General features: G+C 52.9%; 12 protein-coding genes across 12 annotated transcripts; 8 read left to right on the top strand and 4 right to left on the bottom strand.

Annotated features, from left to right (window-relative positions):
- Window positions 1-2,832: 2,832 nt before the first annotated feature.
- On the top strand, window positions 2,833-3,480 carry N7539_003036 (uncharacterized protein; the record flags this gene model as incomplete). Its single annotated transcript, XM_056932639.1, has 1 exon — window positions 2,833-3,480. One exon carries the CDS (start codon window positions 2,833-2,835, stop codon window positions 3,478-3,480), a length of 648 nt encoding a protein of 215 aa, XP_056792598.1.
- Window positions 3,481-3,878: 398 nt separating this feature from the next.
- N7539_003037 (uncharacterized protein) lies at window positions 3,879-4,157 on the top strand (the record flags this gene model as incomplete). Its single annotated transcript, XM_056932640.1, has 1 exon — window positions 3,879-4,157. The coding sequence occupies one exon, from the start codon at window positions 3,879-3,881 to the stop codon at window positions 4,155-4,157; it is 279 nt and encodes a 92-aa protein (XP_056792599.1).
- A 555-nt stretch (window positions 4,158-4,712) lies between these two features.
- ura6 (uridylate kinase ura6) lies at window positions 4,713-5,399 on the top strand (the record flags this gene model as incomplete). Its single annotated transcript, XM_056932641.1, has 1 exon — window positions 4,713-5,399. One exon carries the CDS (start codon window positions 4,713-4,715, stop codon window positions 5,397-5,399), a length of 687 nt encoding a protein of 228 aa, XP_056792600.1.
- A 1,716-nt stretch (window positions 5,400-7,115) lies between these two features.
- On the bottom strand, window positions 7,116-8,724 carry N7539_003039 (PCI domain protein; the record flags this gene model as incomplete). Its single annotated transcript, XM_056932642.1, has 2 exons — window positions 7,116-8,242; window positions 8,484-8,724. The coding sequence occupies 2 exons, from the start codon at window positions 8,722-8,724 to the stop codon at window positions 7,116-7,118; spliced, it is 1,368 nt and encodes a 455-aa protein (XP_056792601.1).
- A 797-nt stretch (window positions 8,725-9,521) lies between these two features.
- Window positions 9,522-10,399, bottom strand: N7539_003040 (uncharacterized protein; the record flags this gene model as incomplete). The annotated part of the gene is made up of 3 exons (XM_056932643.1): window positions 9,522-9,926; window positions 10,046-10,122; window positions 10,279-10,399. 3 exons carry the CDS (start codon window positions 10,397-10,399, stop codon window positions 9,522-9,524), a joined length of 603 nt encoding a protein of 200 aa, XP_056792602.1.
- Window positions 10,400-13,361: 2,962 nt separating this feature from the next.
- On the top strand, window positions 13,362-14,147 carry N7539_003041 (uncharacterized protein; the record flags this gene model as incomplete). The annotated part of the gene is made up of 1 exon (XM_056932644.1): window positions 13,362-14,147. One exon carries the CDS (start codon window positions 13,362-13,364, stop codon window positions 14,145-14,147), a length of 786 nt encoding a protein of 261 aa, XP_056792603.1.
- A 336-nt stretch (window positions 14,148-14,483) lies between these two features.
- Window positions 14,484-15,582, bottom strand: N7539_003042 (thioesterase family protein; the record flags this gene model as incomplete). The annotated part of the gene is made up of 2 exons (XM_056932645.1): window positions 14,484-15,403; window positions 15,480-15,582. 2 exons carry the CDS (start codon window positions 15,580-15,582, stop codon window positions 14,484-14,486), a joined length of 1,023 nt encoding a protein of 340 aa, XP_056792604.1.
- A 1,660-nt stretch (window positions 15,583-17,242) lies between these two features.
- Window positions 17,243-17,716, top strand: N7539_003043 (uncharacterized protein; the record flags this gene model as incomplete). Its single annotated transcript, XM_056932646.1, has 1 exon — window positions 17,243-17,716. The coding sequence occupies one exon, from the start codon at window positions 17,243-17,245 to the stop codon at window positions 17,714-17,716; it is 474 nt and encodes a 157-aa protein (XP_056792605.1).
- Window positions 17,717-18,346: 630 nt separating this feature from the next.
- On the bottom strand, window positions 18,347-21,303 carry N7539_003044 (putative alpha,alpha-trehalose phosphate synthase subunit TPS3; the record flags this gene model as incomplete). Its single annotated transcript, XM_056932647.1, has 4 exons — window positions 18,347-18,408; window positions 18,478-18,565; window positions 18,616-21,187; window positions 21,281-21,303. The coding sequence occupies 4 exons, from the start codon at window positions 21,301-21,303 to the stop codon at window positions 18,347-18,349; spliced, it is 2,745 nt and encodes a 914-aa protein (XP_056792606.1).
- A 990-nt stretch (window positions 21,304-22,293) lies between these two features.
- Window positions 22,294-22,533, top strand: N7539_003045 (uncharacterized protein; the record flags this gene model as incomplete). Its single annotated transcript, XM_056932648.1, has 1 exon — window positions 22,294-22,533. One exon carries the CDS (start codon window positions 22,294-22,296, stop codon window positions 22,531-22,533), a length of 240 nt encoding a protein of 79 aa, XP_056792607.1.
- Window positions 22,534-23,103: 570 nt separating this feature from the next.
- Window positions 23,104-24,431, top strand: N7539_003046 (Stk19 family serine/threonine-protein kinase; the record flags this gene model as incomplete). The annotated part of the gene is made up of 2 exons (XM_056932649.1): window positions 23,104-23,650; window positions 23,839-24,431. The coding sequence occupies 2 exons, from the start codon at window positions 23,104-23,106 to the stop codon at window positions 24,429-24,431; spliced, it is 1,140 nt and encodes a 379-aa protein (XP_056792608.1).
- A 510-nt stretch (window positions 24,432-24,941) lies between these two features.
- Window positions 24,942-26,165, top strand: N7539_003047 (SRPBCC family protein; the record flags this gene model as incomplete). The annotated part of the gene is made up of 2 exons (XM_056932650.1): window positions 24,942-25,494; window positions 25,663-26,165. 2 exons carry the CDS (start codon window positions 24,942-24,944, stop codon window positions 26,163-26,165), a joined length of 1,056 nt encoding a protein of 351 aa, XP_056792609.1.
- Window positions 26,166-26,246: the final 81 nt, after the last annotated feature.

Raw genomic sequence — 26,246 nt, forward strand, 5'->3', positions numbered from 1 at the left:
TGCACTCAAATCCGAGAAGGGTGGTAAAGTGTGAACTTCTGGAGCAGGGTCTGGATAAAGGTTAGAGCGACCATTCAGACAGACCATTCAGACAGACCATTCAGACAGACCATTCAGACAGACCATTCAAAAAGACTCACCAAGAAAATAATAGCGCGCACTGAAAGGAACCATACCCCAGAGATCTGAAGCTGATCCACTTATGCTTGGTAGGACCTTCTTTACTTCCGAGACGAGTAACTGCGGACCCTACGACACTTTCATTCCTGAATGGTTCCATCTCGTCGGCCGTTATACTTTAAGCAGGTGCCTAAGATCAGCCAAGTACGCACTAATCACAGATATCGAAATGCGAGATGACAGCATTGAAGGCTATCGGGAAACAATAGATCTCTGCATGGGATGTGGGTAAGCTATTCTGAGAGCCCCTCAAGCGCTAGGTAAGTCCCTGCGTATCCAAGCATTACATTATCACATTTGCGAGTTCTGGTGCCATGAGGTGTACTTCCGGACGGGTGTCGCAACTCTATCCTGCTTTTCTCGGTAGTCAAGTCAGATGGACCTATCTCGAGGAGATTTGGATTCTGCAATGCAGTCTTCGAAGTGAACTTGAGCATAAGCTACATGGATCATTTATATGACTAGCTGAAGCTTGGGTGTGGCTCCTTTTGAAGCATCGGAGAAAATTGTAGCAGAGGTGCAATGGTGAGCCAGACATGAGAGACTCTACGGGTCCAGAGACTGATCAATATCAGATACCGTTCAACGGATCATCTTTGAACCATCAACGACGCTATGTATATTTTCAGCAAAGTCAGAAAAGAAATATCATGGAAAGTCCTGGAACATTGACAGGCAAATTGGCGTCTTCCATTGCATCGAATATGAAAGCTGCTCATCGGCGATGGAAGCTCTCGCACAAACAGGTGGTCACATCCACGCCGGAGGAAATGAGATATGATCCCAAACCTGTAGATGGATGTTCCGGCATATGTCATGACCATGTCAAGTTCTCAATAGATGTAAAGATATCCAATCAAGGGCTGAAAAGAGAGATGAGTCTCTCGATTCTATTCAGATTTGAATCCAGATTCTTCCTATTTCTTTCCGTGGCTCAATAGCACTTTGCTAGCCATTCTTTCGCGGGTTCCCAAAAGCATTAAAGCAAGCTACGCCAACTACTTCAGACCTTGCCTTCGATGAGAAATCAAACCTCTAAACTGGTATCCTGGGTGAGCGCGTACTCGACGTCTGATGTTTTCACCAGGTCTCATTTGCATAGCCACCGGAAGTGAGCTTGATACTAACCAGATAAACAAATATGTGCACGCAAATGCGGTTTAGAATGCTAGTATGACTTATTGTTCAGCTATAGCGAGCAATTTAGTTGTCATCAATTGAATCGTGACGGGAGAAAACGGACTAGAATATAAGTAAGCAGCCCAATAAAAAGTAGGGAGAAACGGTAAGATTGATTTGAAGGGGCGAGTCCACTGAAGCTCGCAAGGTTGACTGGCAGAATCACATGCTCGATACGAAACCAAGCAGAAAGAAGGCACACCCATATTCTAGAATGCGTTCTCATGGATCGAAGTCTGTTATGCACTGATATGATAGAACAGAATGGTCATTGCCAATTGAAAGAATCAACATCGAATAGACACCCTCCCACTATGTTGGATAACCCTAATGTAAAGACTTGACTGCGAGGATGGGAAAAGAGGTTGGAACCTGATCGGGGTAGAACATTCAAGATCGTCGACCGATATACTTACGCCACTTTCAAATGGTTTCTTTTTTACAGGGTTGTCTTGAAGGGTAGATAGATATACATCAAATGATATCTTTGCGTCTTTATTTGATCCTGGAACAAAGAGATGACTCGACATAGGCAATTGTTCAGGCAAAGGACAAAGAACTCATAGTTGAAGCTCTGCATTACATTCATTATTAGATCTGGAACAAGACGTGATTTCTGGACGTGATGCCTCAAGAATTCGAGTATCAAGCGTTGTTCTGATCAAAAAGGGGAAAGATTTAGCAAATGTGTCAGCACAATTTTCAACAACCTTAAAAACAATAGACAGTATAGAGTTTGAAGAAAGACAAGTGCGCCAACACGACGAACAGCTGTATGGGCTTTGACTTTGAAGCCAATAGTCATTGTGGCAGTTTAACTGGCCCCGAGGTGGAGATGCTACTGTGAGTAGTAATAAGGAGCAATAAGAGCGTCGACGTGGTCAGGGGCACTTCGTGTGCTGTCAGGGTCAGAATTTCTGGTAGTTCGCCTCAACTGGACCAAGGACAGATATCAATGACACGGTGAGTAGGATGCTGAAAGACTACTTCATGGTGTTTTGTTAATGTCTGACTCGCTGTGTATGAAACCTGAAACCTCTTCCCACAGCTGGCCAGGTCGTTGACTTAAGAGCATTGTGTGGGAAATAATTAGGATACTTCTTCGCGAATGAGCCATTGTTCGATGTGATAAGAGGGGCGTTGATGGCTCTGGATTACATTCTTTGGGCAATGGAAATTGCCAGGCTGATCTCTCGTAGTCGGTTGCCTGGGTAAGTTGACTCAGAGTCGCTGGTACGCATGAGCATTGAACGGGGTTTCCTCCGTTCAGGCAACAAGGACGGGGGGACGTAATGCGCGTTGTACCCAGAGAAAACATCAAGCAAGCAAGCAAAGCCGCGCTCACTCGAGCATCTTCCAACTGGCTGCTACTTAAGCCTCCGGTATCAACTCAGCATGCTGTGCCACGGACATGTTTGTTGTTCGTTAGAGGTCAACGAGTTCCTTGTCACCCGTTTCCAAATTGAACGCACCATGGATCCCGAAATGTTCATGCGAGACCGCCAACACTTTCGCGAGAAGCTTCTTGGCTGGGTCAGAATACTGAGTGATGAGTCCGTCTCGGAAACAGCCTACGTGGAAATCGTCGCCGAACTAAACGATATGGTCCGTGACATCGAAATTCTTGGCCAACCACCACCCCTGAGAACCCTCCAAGCCGAAGACTTCGATCTGATTGATTCGACATTCCCACCTACTTCCGAGAATCACGGTGAAGAACATGATGACCCCGACGGCTTCGAGATGATTCACCCATTGGCCGAAGCGGATTTTGGCCGCCTGTGCTCCAAAGATGGCGCTGTGCGAGATACCTTGTCCTGGGCAGGCGAGTTGCTGAGGCGGCGGAATGCACCATTTGCTGACATTGCGGTGATTCTGGACATGTTGGCTCTGCATATCGGAAGACTGCGATTAATGCGAGACAAGAAAGACGAAGATGAGCTCCAGGATGGAGAAGGGATTGGGGTCGATGCGTATGCGGATGAGATGGATGAGATGGCTCGGGTCGAACATGAGTCTCGACAACAACTACCTAATGAGTATCTTCGGGCCATTTGGAATCGATTGTACAGCTGTATGGATTGCAATTGTGATAAGTGTGGCCTTGTCGCTCGGCATTGACCGAATGCCTACCTTGTCCAGGTTGATGATATACCTAGATGCTCTTGACGATCGTCGATCACAGGAGATCTCAGGTGTCTGGCTGCTCGTCACCAGTTCGAGTTTTCCTGCCGATGAAGCAAGTCAACATCAGCCGAGAAAGACGATCCGTGTGCATGTGTCAACATTGAAAGATCGACATCTCCAGAAATGCGTCATTTGTCCCGATCTCGGTTCATCGATAGGAGTATCCCGAGACCGACGGCCCGCCAATGGAATCTCCTCCCGGCGCTTGCGGCTCAACTAGTCTTCTTCCGTCATCTTCACTTCCAGATCGCGTCTCTTCCAATTCTCTTCTCAGTGCTCCTCATCTACGATCCCTCTGGCGTCTCTCGCATCTTCCTTTTGAATTTCACACGATGTCTGTCTCAGCCACCGCTCGCCGGCTCACGCGAGGAGCTCTCTCTTCGTCTCCCATGCCCACTCGGCAGCTGACGCGATTCACCATTTCGCAACGCCTGTCCTCCAGCAACGCGCCCAAATCCTCCTCCTCGAGCTCACGCCCGTCTCCGGCACCCCAAAATGACCGATCGCAATTCAAAATCCTCCCTATTGTGATCATCATGGCCATTGGATCGGGATCATACGCACTGCTCGTCAAGTCTCGTACGGGACAGGCGCCTCAGCGTCAGACGTAAAGAGAGGACATCACCACTTGGACCAGCCTGACAGAGAAGGGAGGACACAATGTACGGACTACGATGTTTTTGAACAAAAAAAGAGAAAAAAAAAGAGTTTGACGCTAAAAGCAAGATTCAAAGGGTCTGCAATTGAGAAAGTATTCGACATGTCTTCGAGTGTCGTGAGTGACCATTCCACTGTGAGAATTGGACGTGCCGATCTAGATTTCCAATGTCAACCGATCCAGCCCCAGTTCGCCCACTGTTTGAACTCCCGTTGCGCACGTTGTCCCGCAGCGACCGCCTCTCTTGTTGCCCCTCCCCGCTTCTCCTTTAAACTTCCTTAAGCTTCTCCCTGAAAAGGAAAAAACCACACACACAATCACACTTAAAGAGTAAAACTTCACCGCCATCCCCTTAATACCACTCTCCTTTTTCTTTTCTTAATCCCGGTTCTCCACCTCCTATCTCACTTCCATTCTTGACTTCCTGGGAACCACTTCACCACCCAACTCGATCACCTCTCTTCTCCTCTCTCCCACCCCGCTATATACCTACATCCCATACATCGCCATGGCTCCTCCCACCACCACCACCACCACCACCACCTCCTCCTCCTCCTCCTCCTCCTCCTCCTCCCCGCGCTTCTCTCCTGAAGAAGTCACCGTCGTCTTCTTCCTCGGCGGCCCCGGCAGTGGCAAAGGTACTCAATCCGCCAACCTCGTCCGCGACTATGGTTTCTCCCACCTCTCGGCCGGCGATCTCCTTCGCGCCGAACAGCTCCGCGAAGGCAGCCAATACGGCCAAATGATCAAGACCTACATCACCGAAGGCAAGATCGTCCCCATGGAAGTCACCGTCAACCTGCTCTCCAACGCCATGCGCGAGATCCTCGATAACCACCCGCCCGCCCCCGGCACCAAGGCCCGCTTCCTGATCGATGGGTTCCCGCGCAAGCTGGACCAGGCGGTCTTCTTCGAGCAGACGGTGTGTCCGTCGGAATTGGTGCTCTTCTTGGATTGTCCCGAGGATGTGATGGAGGCGCGACTCTTGAAGCGCGGCGAGACGAGTGGGCGCGATGATGATAACGCCGAGTCGATTCGCAAGCGGTTCCGCACTTTTGTCGAGACTTCCATGCCTGTGGTGGATGATTTCGAGAAGAAGGGCAAGGTGGTGAACGTCAAGGCGACAGGGCGGGTGGAGGATGTGTATGAGTTGGTGAAGGAGGGCATCGAGGCTCGTGGTCTGCACGCTCGTTAGGGGCATCCCACACAGCAGAAGAAAGGAGAGGGAAACCCAAAGTCACAATGGAGTAGGTTTTCAAGTACCGAAAGGGACTCGGGGTTTGTGGCAGAGGAATTTGAGAAAGTTGTTCAAGGAGCTGGTAGGAGATGGTTGAGACCAAGTGACCAGCGCTCCTCTGGTATGGTTTTTGTTTGCGTTATTGCGTTTTCTTCTTTCCTCTCGTTGGGTCTCATGTCCATCCACGTGGCGATGTAGATATTTAACTGTACATGGAGTCGCCCGACATACAAGAGACATTTCCATTACGTCGGACCCCCTTTGATACCCTCATCCTTTGGCCTTGCCAGTGGTCCGTACATTTACCCGGTGTACTCTTCTCGTATGAAAAGAAAGGACTGCCCGATGTTAAATCCAATAAACATGGTGCACTGATGGTCTGCCACTAGTAATCCACAGAGAGCACAGAGTCATAATGCTAGCAGCATCCTCGAAGTGCACAGATCACTGTCTCGACTACAACATCCCATCAGCAATTGAATAGGCCCGGTACCTACCCGGCTGCGTTTCCACACCAAATTGCGAGCTAGAGCGTCGTCGTCGGTGCATGAGAAGGGCAGTCATTCAGAAGGACCAGCTCGGCCAGGCTGAGGTTGATCTGGCTACATCCATACTATGTAGTATACACTTGTACTACCTATTTAGGTATACACTCAGGCATGAAGCACAGTGCCCGACCTGATAGGTAGTGCAGAGTGTAGAGTGTAGACTACCTGACATTTACAGAGAGTCTATATTACATACTACCACATCCCAATGCGACATACATCACCAGATCTAAGAGTTCCACTCAAAGAGGGAGCAGAATATCTACAGAAGAGAATTACTAATCGTTCTGAATCCAACACATCATATCTGACTATTCCAGGCGAAGCCAAGAGCCAGACCAGTCTAATAAAAGAGTCTTCTCCCACAACAAACAAGTACAGGAAGAAGCCAAACATGACCAACAGCAGAGAGAGGTAGAAAACGCAACACAGATCAGAAACTAGAACAACAGAACAAGGAAACGAACAGGAAATGACATGACTCGTGGAGGATCCCAGTTTCAATGGCGCATGGAGTGGAAAGAAACTTAAGATGAGGCCTATAGTCTCCCCATCTGCATTCGGACGTGGAATGCATGGGAACCGGGGGGAGGAGATAAGAGGCGGGAAGGGGTGTCAATAGAACGCAGATGGGAGACAGTAATAGAGGTGATAAGAACACGGCACATCGGGAATGAGTAGAGCAAGAGGAGGGAAACTGAACAAAGGCACTTTTCGAAAAGGAGAGCTCAATAAAGAGACGAAGAGCAGATATGGAATGGAGGGAATGAAGACCAGGTTTCCAAGTCGCGAATCAAGATCCCACTGTTTTCTATGCTCTATAAGCGCTTTCGCAACCCGAGACGAAATGACGAGAGAAAAGCGAGCAGCTGGAACAAACGTCAAATAGTGTAATCAGATTGTTGTGTGTTTGGTTTTCCCTGTTCTTTCTTCTTTCTTGTGTTTTTCTTGAGAAAAAAGGAAATTCGGAAATTTTTAAAAACACCTGCTCGAATGCAATACTTCTTGGTATCATTTCTCTCTCTCTCTCTCTTTCTCTCCCCCGCCCCGGGTCATTTTCTTTGCTCTTTATAGAGAACAAACCCTCGCTGCGCCCTTGCAAAATAGGAAATGGAGATCGTTTCATTTATTCGGCAACGGGCTCAACCTCGCGAGGCTGCTGGTTGCGCCTCCGGTCACCACCAGAGCGAGACTTGTCACCAGACTTGCCCTGAGTGGTAGAGGCTTCCTGATCGGCAGCAGCCTGAATACCCTCGCGAATGAAGCGCTCACGCTCACTGCGAATAACGCTAAGGACACCCTCCAAGGAGCGGCGCCAAACCATCAGACGACCCTGGACCTCAGCCCACTGCTTCTCACCAAACACGCGGTAGGTCGCGCGGTGGATGAGGAACTCCTGCTTCAGCTGGGAGAGCTTACCCTCAACCAGACCGGCTCGGATCGTGTCAATCACCCACATCTCAACATCTGAGGCGGGCACACGCAGAGCTGAGACAATAGTAGCGTATGGAAGAGAGCGCGAGGGAGTGGAGGAGGCCAGCGAAGTCAGCGTAAGAAGGCGCATCTTGGTCTGCAGAGCATCGGCGGCCTCGGCGAGAACACCACCGGAGATGGAGCTCAGCGGGTTGGCCGCGACAAATTCCTCATAGGTATCGAGGGTGTCGGAGGTGAAGATTTCCAGCAGCTCGAAGAGGGTGCTATCGCTGGAGCGGAGCGACTGAACAGCATCTGAAGCGGTCAAAGGAGTGAAATCGAACACCGTGGGGCGGCGCAGCGCGGAGGCGAGAGCGCGAACCGCCAAGTCACGAGCAGCGGGCTTGGTGGCCTCGGCCGCGGGGATGGTCTGCAAAGCCTGCACAACGTGGGTCTGCGCAAGATCGTCATCGCCAGCGGCGGTAGCGGCGTCGGCAATGGCCAGGTGAACCTTCTGGGTCTCCTCCTCGTCCAACTCCCAGGCGGCCAACCACGTGGGCAACTGTGAAGCGAGCTGAGGCTTCAGCGCCTCGAAGGCATATCCGGAGCCTGATTGACGGATCACGGCCACGATGGCCAGCAGAACGTGATAACGGCTCGAGTCGTTGGTGTTCAGGGTGTTGAAGATGGTGGTCAGGATGGAGATGGCCAGAGTTGGGCCGAACTGAGGGGAGGTGGTGATGGGCTTAGCGAGATAGGTGCAGATGCGAGGAAGGAAAACATCGGCGTCGGAGGACTGGTGAATGAGATGGACAAGGAGGTTGTAAGAGGGAGTAATCTCTATTATGAAGTAGATCGAAGCGAGGTCAGCATAATCCCGTCATTCGCAAACCACAAACAACGTGGTCCTTTTTTGTCTTTCTTGCGGGTCGTTTGTCGCAAGCGTCATCCAGATTCCACCATTTCTCTAATATTTCTTCCCCCCCCCCCCCCCTGCTATTTTCCTCCTTCCCGTTCCAGACCCGCCGCTATGAATCTTGCTGCTTCTGGTTCCAATCTCACGACAATTCTTCGCACTCACCCTTTTCAGGAGCACCGTTCAGCACGGCGGCAGCGCCCACCAGCTTCTTCAGGACCTCATCGCGCTGCTTGAGGTCAGCCTCGCCCTCGGACTGTTCCTGCTGACGGATGGGCTCGAGGAGCGGGGCGATTTCGGACTGAAGGCTGCCCTCTTTGCGGAGGGTGTCGATGTACTGGGCAAATTCCTCGGCGAGCTCGGAGAAAGAGCCCTCAATGAGGAGGGTGTTGGTCGGAGCGGGCATGATGAGGAGAGTCGTGTTACCGTTGAAGGGAGAGGAGGAGGGGAGGGGAGAAGGAAACAGGCAAGTTCTTTGATGGTGGAGTCGTATCGATAAGTTGAGAAATTTCAGTGTGTGCCAAAAAGTCTTGGCGAAGGGAACACCAACTGGCGCATCACCTTTTCCAGTCCGACCGTCTGCATGAACAAAGTCGCGGGCGGTCCAACCACTTGATCTCTAACCAAGTCATTCAGGACTAAGTAGACTGGATAAAGCTGGGTAGACTGGATAAAACTCACTAGACTGGAATTTGTTGTGGCATTTGTGGTCTCTCGTGAAGTAATAGTTGTTGCTAGTGATTTGCCTCTCACTTACAAGTTACAAAATCTACAGTGTTCCCATCTACGCAAGTCAGGCAGAAATGATGAATATCACAACGGATTGATTAAAGAAGATAAGCAAGTCTGCGACGGGGCTCGCGACCGTCGTATGCAGAGGCGGACAAACTGCACCGCTAATACACAAGGAAGGACAGGCGCGCGTTTTTCATAGATGAGGAGAACAACACCGACGCCGAACGGAGCATTCAAGACGGGGAATCAAATAATGGGAGGAAAGACCCAAGGCAAACGAATATGAGCATCAGCAGGTCATTATTGCGCTGGTAAAAAAAATAATAAAAATAATGGGAATGGGGATGGGTATGCCGACACCGAAAAGGCTCGCAGAATCCCATGCATCGATCGGGCGGTCATGGAGAGGTGAAGGTCGAAGTCCGCAGAGCAGGCTTTCAATCATTCTCGAAAGACTAGATCCGCTCTCTACAGGAACAGGCGAGCAGCAAAGAACATAGCACCGGCCATGATGCCAGTGGAGTAGCCCTCCAGACCGGCGATGGACGCGGCACCACTGGAGGTCGCAGCCGCCGCAGATGAAGAAGCAGTCGTGCTGGCGCCGGTGGCAGATGCTGCGGCCATGGAGGTGGAAGACGCCATAGTGGTGCTCTCGCTGCTGGCCGACGAAGAGGTGGAGCTGGACGAGCCACCGGCCTGCTTGTTGCCGCATTTGATCTGCTTGCAAGCCTCTTGGGCATCGAGCTGTCCGGCGTTGTTGGAAAGACACTGTCCAATGTTCGCATTGCAGACATAGAAGGGAATAGTCGTCTGGTATTCAGTGACATTGGGGTGGCTGCCATCCACACAGACACAGGAGAATTGCAAAGAGCTCTGTCATGGAAGGTCCAGTCAGCCACTGTTCGCGAATGGAGGCTCCGTCGTCTACAGCTTGTTGGCCATGACGAGAGGAGGAGGAGGTGGTGGTGGTGGACGCGTCTCCGATCACTTACACTGTCACAGGTGTTCTGGCTGGCGGCACCACCGCAGATCAGAGGGCATGTGTTGCGCTGACCCTCGCACCAGTTGCCTGACTCGGACAGGTTCAGTCAGCGATCGTCTGTTTTTTTGTTTGTTTGTTTTCTTCCTATGATACTCCAGTTCTGCTTCCGATCTACCGTCAAGCGGTAGCAGCAGCAGCAGCAACAGCAGAGCTGCTTCAACTAGCAAGGGGAATGAGTCATACTCTTTGTGGTTGCGTCAACCTCGCCGAGGTTGAAGCCTTGGGGGAAGGTGTAGCTGTAGGTGGAGTTCTGGGCGAGCGCAGTGGCTGCGACGGCCGACAGGAGGACGATAGAGCGAACCATGATGGAATTCTGGGGGAAGATGGAATTCTGGGGGAAGATGGAATTGGAAGAGTAGGGAGGTGTCAATGGGGTCGAAGATGCTGGAGCAGAGTGAAGGATGAAGAGGAAGAGGGAGAGGAGAGTTCACGAGACTTAAGGTCCGAAAAGGCGCTAGGAGAGAGGGCAGGCAAGGTCGTGCAGGTCAACAAAGCCGGGAATGGCAGGCACGATCCGTGCAGCAGACCAAAATCCTAAATCTCCCATGAATCCATCCCAAGGACCAAGAGCGGTGCCACTAATCAGATAACCGTACGCGGACGGAATAATTGGGTCTTGTCCTCCTTCTTGATCGCTTTCTCCTCTTTCTTCAAGCTCGTCCATCGCTAGTCTCCCTCTTTCCCCCATGGAACTAGTCTCAATGCAGCGCAGCCGACACAAACTTTGGGCCCCAAGTGCCCGCAATCTGCCAGGGTAACCGCCAGGGAAAGTTGACTGGCGATAACATGCCGCATAAAACCAGAAATTTGAAAAGCTTGCCCACCCCCTTGAAGCTCCGGTCCGAAGTCTCCGGGTTTTTCCATTTGAATGATCGAGTCATTGACTGATTCGACAGAGTCGACACACTACTGTACTACAATTGCACGATCACTCACGGGGCCGGTAGTACAATCTGCTTCCAAGATGGCCCTATGCGGTCTTCGGCACCTCTCCTCTGCAACTCCCGTCGGCTGAGTCGGCATTGTTGAATTGTAAAAAAAAACAACCAAGTCCCAAACTGCTCTCTCAACATGTGGGCACCACCATCGGATTGCTGAGTAAGGGAGTCGGTAGAAAGTCAAGAACTGGAGTCAAAATGCATTCGGTCCACGGTCCAGTTCTCCGAGCCTGATCTGTAACCACTAACCACCAGTCGCTTTCAGCGCTTGAAGGGCAATCTCAGCAATCTCAGGGCTCGACCAGACCACCCCCGACTTGATGAGGAGGAACCCCGTACGAGGGGGAAAACCAACCCGGTTTTCTGTTTACAATGCGATTGGGCCGATCATACATGCTGTACCTGATACAGCGGTGGCATTGACAAATGAATGGCAGCATGAGCAGGGAAGCCCATGGGCCACCATCACCACGAATCAAACCATCGAGCGGCGATCAATGTGTTCAACTGTTTCATTCCGCGGCTACCACATGCCTTGGTCAAAGTTTTCCCCTTGCCCCAATCGTTTTTTACAGACCATTTATTCCCCTGGTCGTCTTCTCCTTCTCTCCTCTCTGGGTGAGACCGTCCACGGTCGGATGGACTGGAAATGCGCTTGCCTCAGTTGAGACACGGAGGGTTGGGCGGATCCTGGATATCATGCAGGACTAAGCGAGCTAACCAGTCCACGCTATCTCCATTGGGTCATCTTGTTCCATTGTCCATGGACAAGAGTATCGCAGTACTTTTGTACCTGGCAATTCCACAAACACTACTAGTACGCGACCGTATGATTGCATCTCATTGTTAATGAACTCAATTGTAGTATTGTAGAGCCCTACATAGTACATACAGGACTAGACTCGGTAGAATCGTTAGTATTGCTCCATGCACAAGAACCAAGCGACCCTGCTGCGAAACCGCCAAGCCCCGGGGGTGCAAAACTGTAGATGTCAGCAAGTCTGCAGCTACCGCTATGCAGCCGATCACATTTCCGCCTCCACCTCCTACATTCTCCATCGAGAGACCGTGGATCTTGGATTCGAATCGACCTGGATTCCAGTGGAATGCACCAAGGAACAAACACCCAGACTCGGACTCCCATGATCCATCCCTTGTAGAGCTGCCAGTCTACCAAACGGGCAATCTTTCAGCATGATTTCTGTGTCGTTGAAAGGTGGTTCATACGCTTTTTATAGAACACCTATTCGCTCACGAGCTGAACCGGTCGTACTGTACTCAATGACCCATCGATGTGTTGTCGATCGGCGCCGAGCCAATAATTAACGACACCAACAACAATACCCACGATGATCCTCACCCACGATCCGCGCTGTTTACTTCGTCTCGACGGCAATTCGACAGTGGCGACGGGACTTGGGCATGCATGGGTTGGCTCTAGCTCTGGATAATCTCTACCTCGTCAGAGTTTAACTTGGAGGTTCTTGGTAAATTGTCGACAACCCAGATTGGTAGCAAAGTGGATATCCTCCAGCAATACAACAGATCAGTAGAGCATAACCGGGACAGCAGTATATGGAAGGATGTACTGAGAGCAAGAGAGAAAAGAAATAGTGCCTCATACCCTCTAGGCCTCTACTGCCATGGTCAACGACTACAGTCACTATCTCCCAACTATTTCCATCAGTCAGGATGTTTCCGATCGGTCGGCACTTGGCCCTCCACGTGAACGCGCGGATGTGGTCCGCGGTTGATCAACAATGACGCCGCCGATCAATGCGATTATCACGTGATCTACAACGCCACACGACTGGGAGACTGGGAGACTGTGAAGGTGATTAGGTACCGAAGGTCCAGCTGAACGGGGCTGGACATCCCGAATTCACGAGCAATCGTAAGGGTCCCTGAGTCGACGCGGTCTGGATCATTGTCTGCACATGTGGAAACTCGCAAAGATCCATCTTCTGTCCATCACTGCTCGACAATGATATCATGTCCTTGGAAAGACCCAACCCTCCTCCCAACCTGAACCTTATATGGCAAGCGACGACAGCCGAGGTCCCGCGATATTACCGGCGGGCCACCGAAGACCCGTAGATACATCTTTTCAGCGTCACGGCTCCTAGAGGTGCCATTGACGAGACCCTGCCTATTCACTCGGGGGGCCTCAATCATTCTATTGGAATTACACATATTGTCTTCGTTTCAATTTGAAAGAACCGACTCCCTCGGCTCTCGTGAACACCTGAAAGCGCCACTACGCAGTCGAGTATACAACTGGATAGTACACAGTCCACACCTACACAGAGCCTACACGACCAGCCCATCATGACCACCAGCACCAACCATGCCATCTCCGCCACAATCGCCCATCTCCGCAACCACACATGGGCTAATACCTTGATCTCCTCGCCCGACTACACCGCCATCACGACCGACTCTCGCCGACCCAAACCCAGCGGCGAAGACACCTTCTTCGGCGCAACAATAGCCACACCCACCACCATCCCGCACGTCCTCACCCTCCAACGTCAACAATTAACCAGCCCGCTCTCAGCCCCGCCGGCCTGGCTCCCTGCTACCAAAGAAGATGCGGCCGCCCTCAAGAAGAGCGGAGCCGCACCGACGCCCGGCGTAAATCCCGCGGATATCATCATGATTTATGATCTGGGAGGGGCGGGGGTCGCGGGTCATCCGTCGACGGTGCACGGGGGGGTCGTTGCGACGATGATCGATGAGGCGATGTCGTTGGCTGTTGCTGCGCATGCTTCGGGTTCTGGTGCTGGGACGACAGGGGATGAGGGTCCGGGTCCGAGTCCGAGTCCGAGTCCGAGTCCGAGTCCGAGTCCGTCGGGTGACAGGAATCCGCGGGGGAAGCTGTTTACATCGCAGTTGGATGTGCGGTATAAGAAGCCCGTCGTGACGCCGCAGTTGTTGGTGGTGCGAGCTCGAGTGGTGGCTCGGGTAGGGAGGAAGTATTGGGTGAGAGCTCAGGCGGTGCAGGAGGATGAGGCGGGGGCGGGGGGGCATTTGGAGTGGACGAAGAGGAAAGTGGTCAAGGCGGATTCGATGGCTTTTTGGATTGTTGTGCCGGAGAATCAAGCGAAGCTGTAGAGACTTTCAATGCTCGTACGAGGATAGAATAGAGGTTCGGGAAGCATTAGTTCAATCCTTTGTTTATAGGGATCCACTACACCACTACATCTATCAGTGTCAAGGTTCAATGTTTTGAACAATTACAGATTTAGTGCCGGCAAGAGAACCTTCAAATACTATATGTTATAACTGAGTTGTATATATGAGTGATTGACCTATCCATTCATGTCCATCCATGAGGAACAGACCACGCCTCAAGGGCTCATTCTCGCGGCTCTATGTATTGAATCCCTGATTGTATCCACCGGGCTCCGAGTGACGGCAGTAGTCATGACTGGTAGATGAGCTTGCCTCTCACAACTTCTGCCACTTCCTCGAGCCCACATTCCGACTCGCACTCACCACCAAGCCAACCTGCGTACTCAGTGCGACCACTTCCCCATTCTCATCCAACACAGTGACATCCAGATCCGTCCGACCATCACGCACCACCTTGGTCACAATGCGACTATACAACCACTCCACCCCGTCCCTGGGCAACCGCTTCTTCATATCGACATTCAGCGTCACAGTCGGATACCAAAAGTTGGCCATGGACCCCGTCGGCCCGGGCTCCCCCTTCTCCCTGGCCACCGCCGTCGCAGACATCGTATCAAACCCATCCAACGCCATCGGAAACATATCCAACAGATACACAACCGCAGCGTCCGTCCACCGGCCATTCTGATCCCCGCCCGGCCGGAACCGCGCCCACTGATCAATCGCCATCGTCCCCGTCCGCTGCTGCTGCGTCTGACCCTTGCCCGGCCCGTACAGTTCCAGCTGGGCCGCTGCACGTCGAAACTCCGCATACGGAGGGTCAAGTTTCGTCCATGAGCCGTCCTGGCCGGTGCACGCCAGCGCAAACAGGTCGACTTGGCCGTTGGCACGGGAGCCGGCGGGCGGGACGGGGTAGGGTTTCCAGCCGGTGGGGGCGCTGATGCCGACCTCGGCCGTGGCCGGGCTGACGGTGATGTAGCCGGCGACGTTGACTTGGAGCGTGGCGGGGTTCTTTTCCGAGGGCTGCAGGAGCTTGACGTGGATCGTGCTTGTGCGGAGACCGAGCTTTACATCTTCGACGTGGAGGGTCGCGGGGCCGGCGGCCGTGCGACGGAGGAAGGAGAGTTGAAGGGAGATGGGGGTTGCGGGGGTGTCGAATTGTTTGGGGTGGGCGTGGGCAAAGTGTGTGACGGCGAGGTTGTAGAGGACTGCTGCTGTGTAGCCTCCATGGGGTACTGTCGGGAGACTTGTTAACTTCTCTCAATGTGTCTCAGGGAAAGGGGACAAAAAGGCAGATAGAATTGCACCTACCAGTCCCGATACACCAATCGCGGTGAAGATTCGCGCTGTACTTGTTCCCACCATGGGGTGTGACTCGAATGGCGTCCACAAAGGACGCATTGGGAGAAGACATTGCTAGATCAATGTGAGTAAATATAGGGCAAGTCTCAGGATCCTTGTGACTTTTTGTGGACTCTGCAACAAATATGTAGTAGGGTAGGAACTGACTGCATGGTGTACCCGTGTTTACTTGGGCTTGGACTCTCCGCATCGCCAATCCCTCGGCGAGCCTCGGCTGTTGGCTCCTTTCATGTTGAGGCACAGCCGAAGAGTTGCGGGCACCGTCTTATCGCCGACGGATCGCTTATCGCTTCGCCATAATCAGCTTATCGGTTTCTCACATGGGGACTTGACTTACTATCGACTCGAGAGTATCGACTCGAGAGTATCGAGTGAGGCATTGCTCGATTACTATTCCTTGACTGAGGACTGATCAGTACTGGCGTGTGTTTTTCTGGGTAAGCTTGTTCAGACAGTCCCTTCAAAGAGCCTTCAGGGAGCCTTCAGGTAGCCTTAGGGAGAGTCTTCACAACGGCGAGGGTATTCAACTTCCACGTACAATCCCAAGACAGAATCTCCTTTCGACCAGCAAAGTTTGCTTCGAACACAGCGATGTCACAACTCACATGGTCTGGTCAAATTCGACCCTATTGAGTCCCGTGTAGCAAAGGTCCATTTCTTACATTCACCAAGTCTCCAAACAAAGATTTGCCAACCCCTGAAAGACCGGAAAACAAGACTCCCGAAAATGGGTGAAAGAGACAAAGAATCTCGAAATACCTTCGTTTCGAACGCGGAATTCGAATTCCCCTCGCCCAGAATCCAAAGCGTCTGGGGAGTGAGACGAACAATAGTGACCCCTATGTGGAAATCAAGTCCCATTTCCACATCCTTGGGACTTTGTCTCTACATGAATCAGGGCTCCCATTTTGGCCTTTGCAAATCCGAACGATGGATTATTTCCAAAGCTGAAAGTTACCAAAGCATCTACCCGATCTATTTAATGCTAGAATTATTAAACCCGTCAAGGCTTGAGCATCAAATGCAAATGACTTTTTCAAATTGATCCCTGAATCACGATGCATTTCTATACCAATTGTTCCCCTCAAAGCAATCTTCAAACACCCAAAAGAACGCATCCCGCGATTTCCAGGGACCTCTCCAACGCAAGCCCCCCCATCATCAAGAATACAAGCATCGTTAAAAGAGACCCAAGCGCAAAAAGTGACAGACTGAACAGGCGTACGTGCTATCCCACGCAACTTCAGGGAATCCGTCTTCCTCCAATTGGCCACGGTCCAACATCAAAGACCCGAGACTGGAATCCAGAATTCCAATATCAACGTCCAAACGTAGTATTCAACGCGTTTGTTGATATTGTCTACCCACGGTGGCCACACGCTCACGAACAGCTGCGATTATCGGATTTCGCAATAGATTGTCCGACGTCTACTTCTCTCTCTTTTACATCTTCCCAACCTTTAACCTCTTCCTCCTCCTCCTCCTCTTCTCCATCATCAGGCTCTCGTCTCCCACAAAAAATACACCCGTCAAACCAAACTCAACCACCAAAACCATTGCTTCAAACCCGAAGCGCAGACGGCAATTGGCTCCGCCTTGACTCGATATCTCTCGCTAGACTCCATCACCAATTACAATTGATTTCTCGATCATTCGATCCCTCGAGCGATACCATCTGGTGGAATCCGCGTCCGTCCCAGACCAACAATGACATGTATACAATCCAAAACGCCAACTCCAACTCCACCAACCGTACCAGCAGTAACCCGGCGCCGCGCCACAGCATACACTCAAAACAGGGCCCCTTCGCCGTGACCAACCCGCGAGACCTGACCTGGGCGATCTATCGAAGTTTCGACGCACCGTGGCAGCAATGGCGGGGCCGGAGGACGAGCGCGGCCCTGCCTTGCTCCGGTGAGAATCCGCGGGTTCCGCATTTTTCGATCATCATACGAGGAAAGAATGACGCGGATGATGGTGTTGGTGGTGTGGATGATGATGATGATGATGTACACGCGGGAGTCAATGTTCAGCCCGGCGAGACATGGCGCGAGACAGGCGCGGATCCGGACATGGATGTGGAGATGGAGGGGGTGGAGGAGAGGATTGAGAATAGGTTGACGGGAGATGAGCTTGCCATGGTTCTGCGCGCGATTATCAGGGAGCCGGTGCCGGATCGTAGATGAAGGTGGGAAGTTGGTGACTGGGCATTTGCTGGGTTTGGCGGCGTTGGAAAGAGGTTTATCCAGGGTTCGTGTGAGAGTGACGAAATCAAGAGTTTCCTTTTATGCCTGGGATGTCTACTTAGGGTTGGCTTACGGTCTGACGCTCACTCAAGAACAGTTCGATCCAGTAGGCAACAGCCGGTGAAATGGATATCTCGCCAAGCCCCCATCCCAATTAGCAAGTAAAAGCATCTCGAGAATTCGGGACTACAACAGACTTCCCACATTAGTGCCACCAGTATAGACGAACAAATGCAATTGGATTATTATCAACTCTAACAATTCAAAATCATCTCTGTCCAAACCAGTTGTAGAGTGTCAAAGAGAAATAAAGAGGAAGGTGATGAGAAAAAGAAAACCCCTTCATAATTCCCCCTAACGCCCAGAACTCTTGATCTTGATCTTCGTGGGAATCGTTTCAAGGGTCTTGATCAAATGAGTATGCATGACCATGCCATACAGTGCAAGCGTAATTAAAGGCACCGTGCAGGTATGCTTGTTGAGTCAATTCTTCATCGTTTGTGTACAGCGGTGCGGCATGTCGCGTTAATGGCTCAGTTGCCGTCAGTGTGGCCGGTGCATCCCGCTTTTTCATGAGACTGGACCCGACTTGACAGATGATGCTGCCAATTGCTGCAGACAGGAAAGGACACCTAGATGAATGTCAGTGACCAGATTTCTAACGAGAGAACAAAATCGGAAGATTGTTATCTGAAACTCACCAGTGACTCCCTGAGTCAATGTCGCCTTGGCCTCGGTACTGCGCGATCCCAGTGTGACCGTCATCGCAAAATCGACGCCCTTGGCTGTCTTCAACTTGTTGGCCCATCGGAAGACGGGCTCATCTTCACGGTTATCACCCACGACCAGCAAAAGTCAGGCTTGCTGGTCCCCTCCTTCTTCTCTGAATCCTCCAAGCACCAGCGCCACACGAGCTCCGCGGCAGATGCCTTGTTGGTACCCGCAGTTTCGACGATCAGTGCACCCTCGATGGGGATGGCGTGAACCTGTTGGGTCTTGCAGGCATCGTTAATGTGGTCCGCACACTCCGCTGCGAGTCGTGCCGCAGTCTGGCGGTCCTCGGCAGAGCCGTAGTGGAAGACGAGCGAGCAATGACGCTCCTCGATCCAACTGCCTTCAACACGATCCTTGAAGTAGGACAGGATTTGAGACACCGAAGACTTCCAGGTTTGCACATGATCCTTGTCGGCGAGGTGCGTCCACTGCTCACCATTGGGCTCACGGGTGAAACAGCCATTTTCGGCAATGAGGCCAAGGTTGTTCACTTGGCGGAAGAGGCGCTCCATCTCTTCGGGCATGCGAGAGCTCATCACGTAGACAACATTGTTGGGGTCGTCCGTCAGGTCGGTGAGTGTAGTGATGGCACGCTGCGGGGTGGTCAAAATGATGCTGCGCGGGGAGCCCCAAGAAGCCAGAGTTCCTTCGTAGTCCACAATCATGAGTCGCCGTTTGGAAGCCTTGTACTGTTCAATCAGGCGAGGCACAGAGAGCCGTGGAACCGCCATGATCTCGCGGGACGACTGTTCATTCCAAACGTTGGTCAGGGTCTCATTAAAGGACTTGACCCAGTTGGCAGTCGAATTCTGAAGCACCGCCCTGTGCAGCGCCTCCCACACTTCCTTGCGCTTGGCCTCGTCTCTGGTCAGCGCGGTGTGAATGGCTTCGGAGCATTGTCGGTAGTCCCAAGGGTTGACCAAAAGCGCATGGTTCCCAAAGACGGAGGCGCTTCCGGTGAATTCACTCAGGATGAGAGACCCGTACTTCTTGTCACCGTAGCTTCCATCTTGGCAGTAGACGAACTCGTGGCTGGTCAAGTTCATCCCCTCGCGTAAACTGGTGACCATCAGGGCATCGGCGACGGTAATGAGCGCCAGGTATTGGGGGAATGCCAGGTCCTGCTTCAAGAAGACAAGAGGCTGATGAGCCAATGTCGAATGCGTCGAGTTGATGCGCATGGCAATGTCAGAAATCATAGCCTCCAGCTCAGGCTGCTCAGTGGTACTGGTTGCGACCTGGATGAGGACTACCTTGTCCGCCCAGTCAGGGTACGTGTTGAGAAAGAGCTCGTAACTCAATAGCTTCTGACGAATTCCTCGCACCGAGTCGATCTTGTCGCGCGAGACAATCAATCGCTTCCCACGATAGCGCTCGGAGATGGTATCCACCCAGGACTCGACGTCGAAGGCCTTGCGACGCTTGTCCCACGAGGTCGGGTCAATCCCAATTGGGAAGGTGCCGACGTTGATGAACCGATCTTCCATTTGAATGCCCTCGTTGGTGGCTTCCACGCACAAGATTCGGCTGCAGGTTTGCAAAAAGTGACGGCAGTACTCGTCCGTCTGGAATCCAATCAGATTGGCGCCCAGGATCCCATCTAACAACTCCTTGCGAGGGGCCAAGCACTTGAACACTTCCGACGAAGGGAAGGCGATGTGCAGGAAGAATCCGATCTGCGCATCGGGCAGCATCTTCCGAAGCATGGCCGGGACCAGCAACAGGTGATAGTCCTGGACCCAGATCGAATCTCCCCGTTTCCAATTCTTCGCAATGCGATCTGCAAAGGCCTGGTTGAGCTTGACGTAATAGATCCACGAATGATCCTCGTACGCCTTGCTCTTGGGATTGTCGGGAATCTGGTAGTGGAAGACGGGCCACAGAATGGTCTTGCAGAAGTGAGTGTAGTGGCCATCGAAATCACTATCGTTCACAAAGACCGTCAGGGAGTTGTACTCATCCTCCAGACGCTCGGCAATATCGTTGCGCGTCCACTTGCTCAGCGCATCGGTAGGCATGCCCAACGTGCCCACCCACATCATATCCTGCAGGGAACCTGTGTCCCTGGCGGATCGTACCGCATTGCGCAGACCACCGTTCCCTTGCTCCGCCGTCTCGATGGACCACTCGGCTCTCGAGAAGGAAATCTTGCGCTCCCCGGGCCTGGGCTTCTTGGCACCGAGCGGAGGGACGGGGGCCGACACCGACGGCTTGGTGGGCACGGACTTCTCGTGGGGGGAGATGATGGGATCCTGGTGCTTCAGGATGGAGGGCGAAGGGGGGATGAGCGTGGACGCCTTGGGTGGCTGATTCAGCGAGGTGGTGGCCCCCCAGGCTGGAGAATGCGCTTCACTTTCGGTCAGCAGCTGGGCCTCGGCCGCAGAGGAGGGAAATGGGTATCCAGAACGTTCACTCTCCGCCTTGTGCACGCTATTCGCAAAGATTCTCTCATGATCGGTGGTGGCGCCGGGCGTGAGCGCAGGGTGCGAGGTGGGGTTGTTCTTTTCGAAGAGACTGGCCGCTGCAGGCAACGGCGTCACCGTGTCGTTGATCGCTGCGCCCGCATTTGGGGGAGTGGGTTCTACCGGACGTTCTTGCGACTGATCTACTTGAAAGTTGACGGTGTATGGGAGGAAGCTACGGGCAGCCCATGAGTGTCAGTAAGCTGTCACCATTCGATGAATCGCCCAGGGGGGAACCGAAGACCCGCCGGGGAGCGATTCAACTTACAGGGACGCGATGAAGATCGTCATCTTGCTCGGTCAGCCTGAAAGGCGCGGGGAGGGGCAAGACACGCAGGAGGGGCACGATTGACAGGAGTGAGCTTGCGGCGAGAGAATGGAAAGCGAAAGAAAAGAGAGAAGAAGAAAAAAAAAATGGCCGGAGAGGGACAGGCGAGGTCGCTGAGGGTGGTGGTCAATAAAGAAACACGAGGGGCGTGGGAGAGGGAAGTGAGAGATTAAAGATTTAATGATTTCATTTCATTTCTTTTCCTTCTTTTTCTTTTTTGTGTTTTTTTTTGTTTTTTTTTTTTTTTTTTCAATTCATTTGGGTTTGTTTTTCTGGAGTCGAGTCCATTTCAGAGTTTCTCTGCGGGATGCTGTCAGACTGTCGTCCACTCGATTCCCACAGGACTGGAACAGTGGAAATCCTAAGCAACTACGCCGCTCGTGACTGGTAACTACTATCGCCCATGTCAGTTGAGCAAGTTGGTGCAATGGTCAAAGTGGCATGGTCGTTGGAGGGTCTCCCAAGAGCGTGCAACGAGGAGAACTCCGCCGAATTTCCGTACTCATCACGACGTCATGTACCGACATGGACGCAGGTGGGGTGGAGTCTGATAGGCAAAATTGAGTACTGCCGATGTACTGTACAACCCTCGTCCCTGCCCCGCTGGAGCCTTGCGCTGGCGCTGGCCGCCGCATCTGCGCAGGAATCCGTATTCCTTGCGTTGATTATGCTTCCAGAGGATCCCCGCTGGACTGATGGAAGGAGACTCTTCCGTCTCGTCGACAGGCAAGGACCAGCATCACGTACAGTACCTCTGGGGATAAGATTGATGCAATAATGAACACGACAGGCAACCGCCTCTCTCGCCCGTTTGAAGGGAATGGGCAAATCACCGAGTCGTCGTCGTACCAACTTCCAAGGACAGTCCGGTCGGGACTGGGCAGTCGGGACCAGGCCACCAAGAAGTGGCCCATGGTGACTCTGGTTCTTTCTGCAAAAAGACGTTCCAAACCATGCAAGTCGGTCTTCCATCATGGATCGCCAACCGCTGGGCTCGGGCTCAGGCTCAGGCTCAGTCGGGCGAGACCGAGATCGTCAGGGTGCCGGAGCCATCAATCACAGTGCACAGCTGGACTGGAAGAACAGGATCGATGGATGTTCGAGAACTGGCAACCGCAGGATTTCAACGTCCCGCCAGGACGGGTCTTACCCACACGGCGGTAGCCGTTGTCACTAAACCAGGAGGGAGCTAGTCAGAGGTGACAACTTCAAGAGGACCAGGACCATGCGGGTCAGCGATATGATTGACTGACACCTGCGACTCCTGTACACACTGTCCTAGTGGACGGAGTCACTACTGACTACGGATCTCCTCGAGTGGAATCTGCAGGAGGATGGAGGAGAGGATCCAATTCTGGCCGGCCCTGAATGACATTCGGTGCTTGTCGGGGACTGGGTAGTGGTACTGGTAGTGGTACTGGTAGTGGTACTGGTAGTGGTACTGGGTTGCCCAATACGGCAATTACCCGCTCCGATAGGCGGAAACCACCTGATTCAGATGGACCCGCCCTCACCTGACACCCGAGAAGAATGAAGTAATCGTCTCGAAGTGACCATCGCCTTCTCGCTCGACCAAGAAACCCGAGCAAGACTCATTGGGACCTTTGGGGAACAGTCGATTGCTACTCGGATCACATATGATTCCCACTCGGAATTGGGTATCAATCTTGTTTGGCTGAAACTCGAAGGGTTTCGTGGTCGCTGTTGGGCACGTCCGACCCTGGTCATCGCGTGGACGCGAGCATCTGGCCCCCCCCCCCGGCATGACCCTGCGACTCACCTCTGCCCCCGTAGCCGGAGTCAAGAAGCGTAAATCTACCCCGAGAAGTCGTGATTCCCCCTTTGCCGATCATGGGCGGCGCAAACCACACTCCCCGGCGGCGCACGCCGTAAAGGCCGCCGCCGAGAAACTGGGTGACGAGGATCCGCTGCCTGACAAAGGGCGATCGCAGTATATCTCCACGACGGCAGAGGTGCGCGATGTGGTTGCGGCGATTCGGTCCATCCGGACGAGAATGTTCGACGAGCTTCCTCAGCGGGCGGGGATGAATAGCACTCGCATTGCGGAGGTGTTGAACCTGCGCCGGTCGCTGCCCCCACTGGCCTCGGTGGCACATATACACACGTTGCTCAACGCGCCAACGCAGGTGGAACGAGAGATTGTCGAGCTGTTGCAGGCGGGTCGCATTCGACGCTTGATCATCCCCGGTCGAGGTAACGACGCAGCAGGGCTGGGGGACTGTCTGGTCTTGGCTGAGGAGTGGGAGGAGTCGGTCCGGGAGAACTCCGCGTTGAGTGATGAGTTGAAGGGTGAGAGTTCCTTTTTCTTTTTCTTTTCTCTCTTCCTTTCCTGGAGAGGAACACTCGAAACCCACCACTAGCTTGAGGCAGCTGTTGGTCTGGTCGAGACTCCGATCGTGAAAGATCAAGCCGGGGGGGGGGGGGGGGAGGGACAAAAAGAGAAATAATAAGACGGACATTAATGTTTCCTTGCACAGAGAAATTCCTCAATATCCTTTCCCGCATCGGAGCCTCGTCCGCGCTCTCCCAAAGTATCTTCACCCCCGACGAGTATCGAGTGCTCGTCCGAGCGGGCTTCTTAGTCTCTTCATCCACTTATACCCAAGCATCGCTGAATGTGACTTCTCTGCCAAATCTCCCTCCGGCTGTCATCTCGTCGGCCAGTCGGAAAGGTCCGGCCCTGGCGTCAGACAATGACCGACCGGTTCAAACCGATGCGCAGGCTCGTGCGGCGACTCTATTCTTGTCCTTGCCCAACACGGGCACTTATCTACGACTGTTGGGTGCAGGTCGGGCGCACTTGATCGCCCTGCTGCGGCGCTCCCCATGGAGTGAGGCACCCCTCGGCTTGTTGAAAGATCGTTGGGACGGAGCAGTCGAGACGGAGAAGAGTTTCCATTCGGCCAAACGCGCACGAGGGGAGTTTGCCGGTGTATTGCCCGGTCGAACGAAGAAGTGGAAGGATCTGTATGGGATGCAATTTCGCTGGGCGCTGGAAGAAGCCCTGGGTGCAGGCCTAGTAGAGATCTTTGAGACTGGCAGCGTGGGACCCGGCATCCGATGTCTGTAGGACCGCACTGCACAGTGCACACGGTTTGACTGTACAGTGTACCGAGCTATGGACGAGCTCAGCTGGAGGGCGGTGCTACCAATCGTCGACGAGACAATATCGGTCAGGTGGAACATGGACAGATCCTGGACTTCTCGCTGTGTGACATGATGAGATTCTCTGTATATCGTGAAGCATCATTCTGAAATAATATTCATCGTTCAGTAGGGGGTTCCACAAGTGATCCAAGGCTAGTCATACAGCGCGATTCGATCTCTCGATCCATCTCCTCACCAACCTAACAAAAACAAGCTTTTGCCGATCCCTCGGCCCCAGCCATCTCTGAACTAAATTCAAGCATGCGCGCATCTCCCGAGACAAAAAGCAACGCACCGCATACCTGCCAGCCCCACGCCGGTGCTGCTGCATCTCGCCCCCTCATCCCCGAAGCAACTATTCAACCCTGACTTCCCACACCAGAACACCATCCCAAGTTTCCCGCTCCACCATCCATCCATCGCGATCCTAAAAATGCCCCTGATCCGACTTCAACCCCATCCGTTCACCAGCATCCCTCCACACCCTTCCCTCCCCGACGACGCGCCTCGCCCCGAACTCCGCCCCTACATCATCGCCGCTCTCCACGAAGCCCTCGACTTGCTCGCCTCCATCCCGTCCACCTTCACCGCGGACCCTAAATTGCGCCCTTCCTCGCCCTCGCAGGCAAAAGTCAAACTCCTCCGCAAATGGCGTCATTTGTCCTCTGCTGAGCCCGCGACAGTCCCCGGCGCTGCCGGTAGCGGTAGTGCAGGTCCCGGTGCACAGAACAAGACTGATTCCGAGTCCAACTCTCGCTCTCGGTCTGAGTTCTGGGTCTGTCGGCAAAGCGAACATGTCAATGCGCGCGCGGACGGCACGGCGTCGTGGGCTGAGTTTCAGGAAGGGTTGAGGACGGACCATGCACAGCATGAGATGGAGTATACGCCGACTGTTTCGGCGGTTGAGAAGTTATTGGATTGGAACGAGGCACATATTGGGGAGATTGAGGTTGATGGAGTGACGTTTAAGGATGTTGAGATGGAGGGTAAGTCGTACCTTTCTTGTTTGTTGTTTGTTCTATTGCCGTGGTCCTCTTTTTTTTGGGTGCCATTCCCAATTCCCGTCTGAAGTCGGATAAGGGTGTTGCAAAATGATATCGTTTTCTGAGGAGTGTATTATACATATATACTTCTTCTGACTAATTTGCAATCAGTCAACCTCATCACGCATACCTTCAAACCATCGTTCCTCATCTCCCCTCGCTGTTTCATATCCCTCACCATCTCCGCAGCGTACCATGGCCACCCATCCACTCCGTCTTCGCACGGAGCCGAGCAGCCCCCAACCCCCGAAGCACCAAGCTTCCTCACACTACAAATCCCTCTGCACGCAGCAGCGCCGTCCACTCCGCCCGCGCTGCTAAAGACAATATCCGCCTCGATCCCCAAACGGGCCGTCCTCGCCAACTATGCGAGCATTGAACGCGCGGAACTCCGATCGCGATCTACATCTCCATCCGCGTCCGGCTCTTCCCAGTCCAAGACGTCCTCGTCGTATACCGAATGGACGATGGCGACGACTTCCGACGCGGCGGGCTCGATTCCGCAGTGGGTCCAGCGGAGTTGGGCGTTGGGTGGAGTGCCCAAGGCTGTTGTTGCTGATGTGGGGTTGTTTATTGGGTGGACGATGCGGAGGAGAGGCACGGCTGCTACTTAGGCTGATTTCTTCAAGATGTATGGCTTGATGTGAGGACTTGAGTATCAGGAGAGGCAGGCCATTCGGGTTGCGGTGAGAGTC

The sequence above is a fragment of the Penicillium diatomitis genome (assembly GCF_028827545.1).
Source record: "Penicillium diatomitis strain IBT 30728 chromosome Unknown utg000003l_segment0_segment0, whole genome shotgun sequence".
NCBI lineage: Eukaryota > Fungi > Ascomycota > Eurotiomycetes > Eurotiales > Aspergillaceae > Penicillium > Penicillium diatomitis.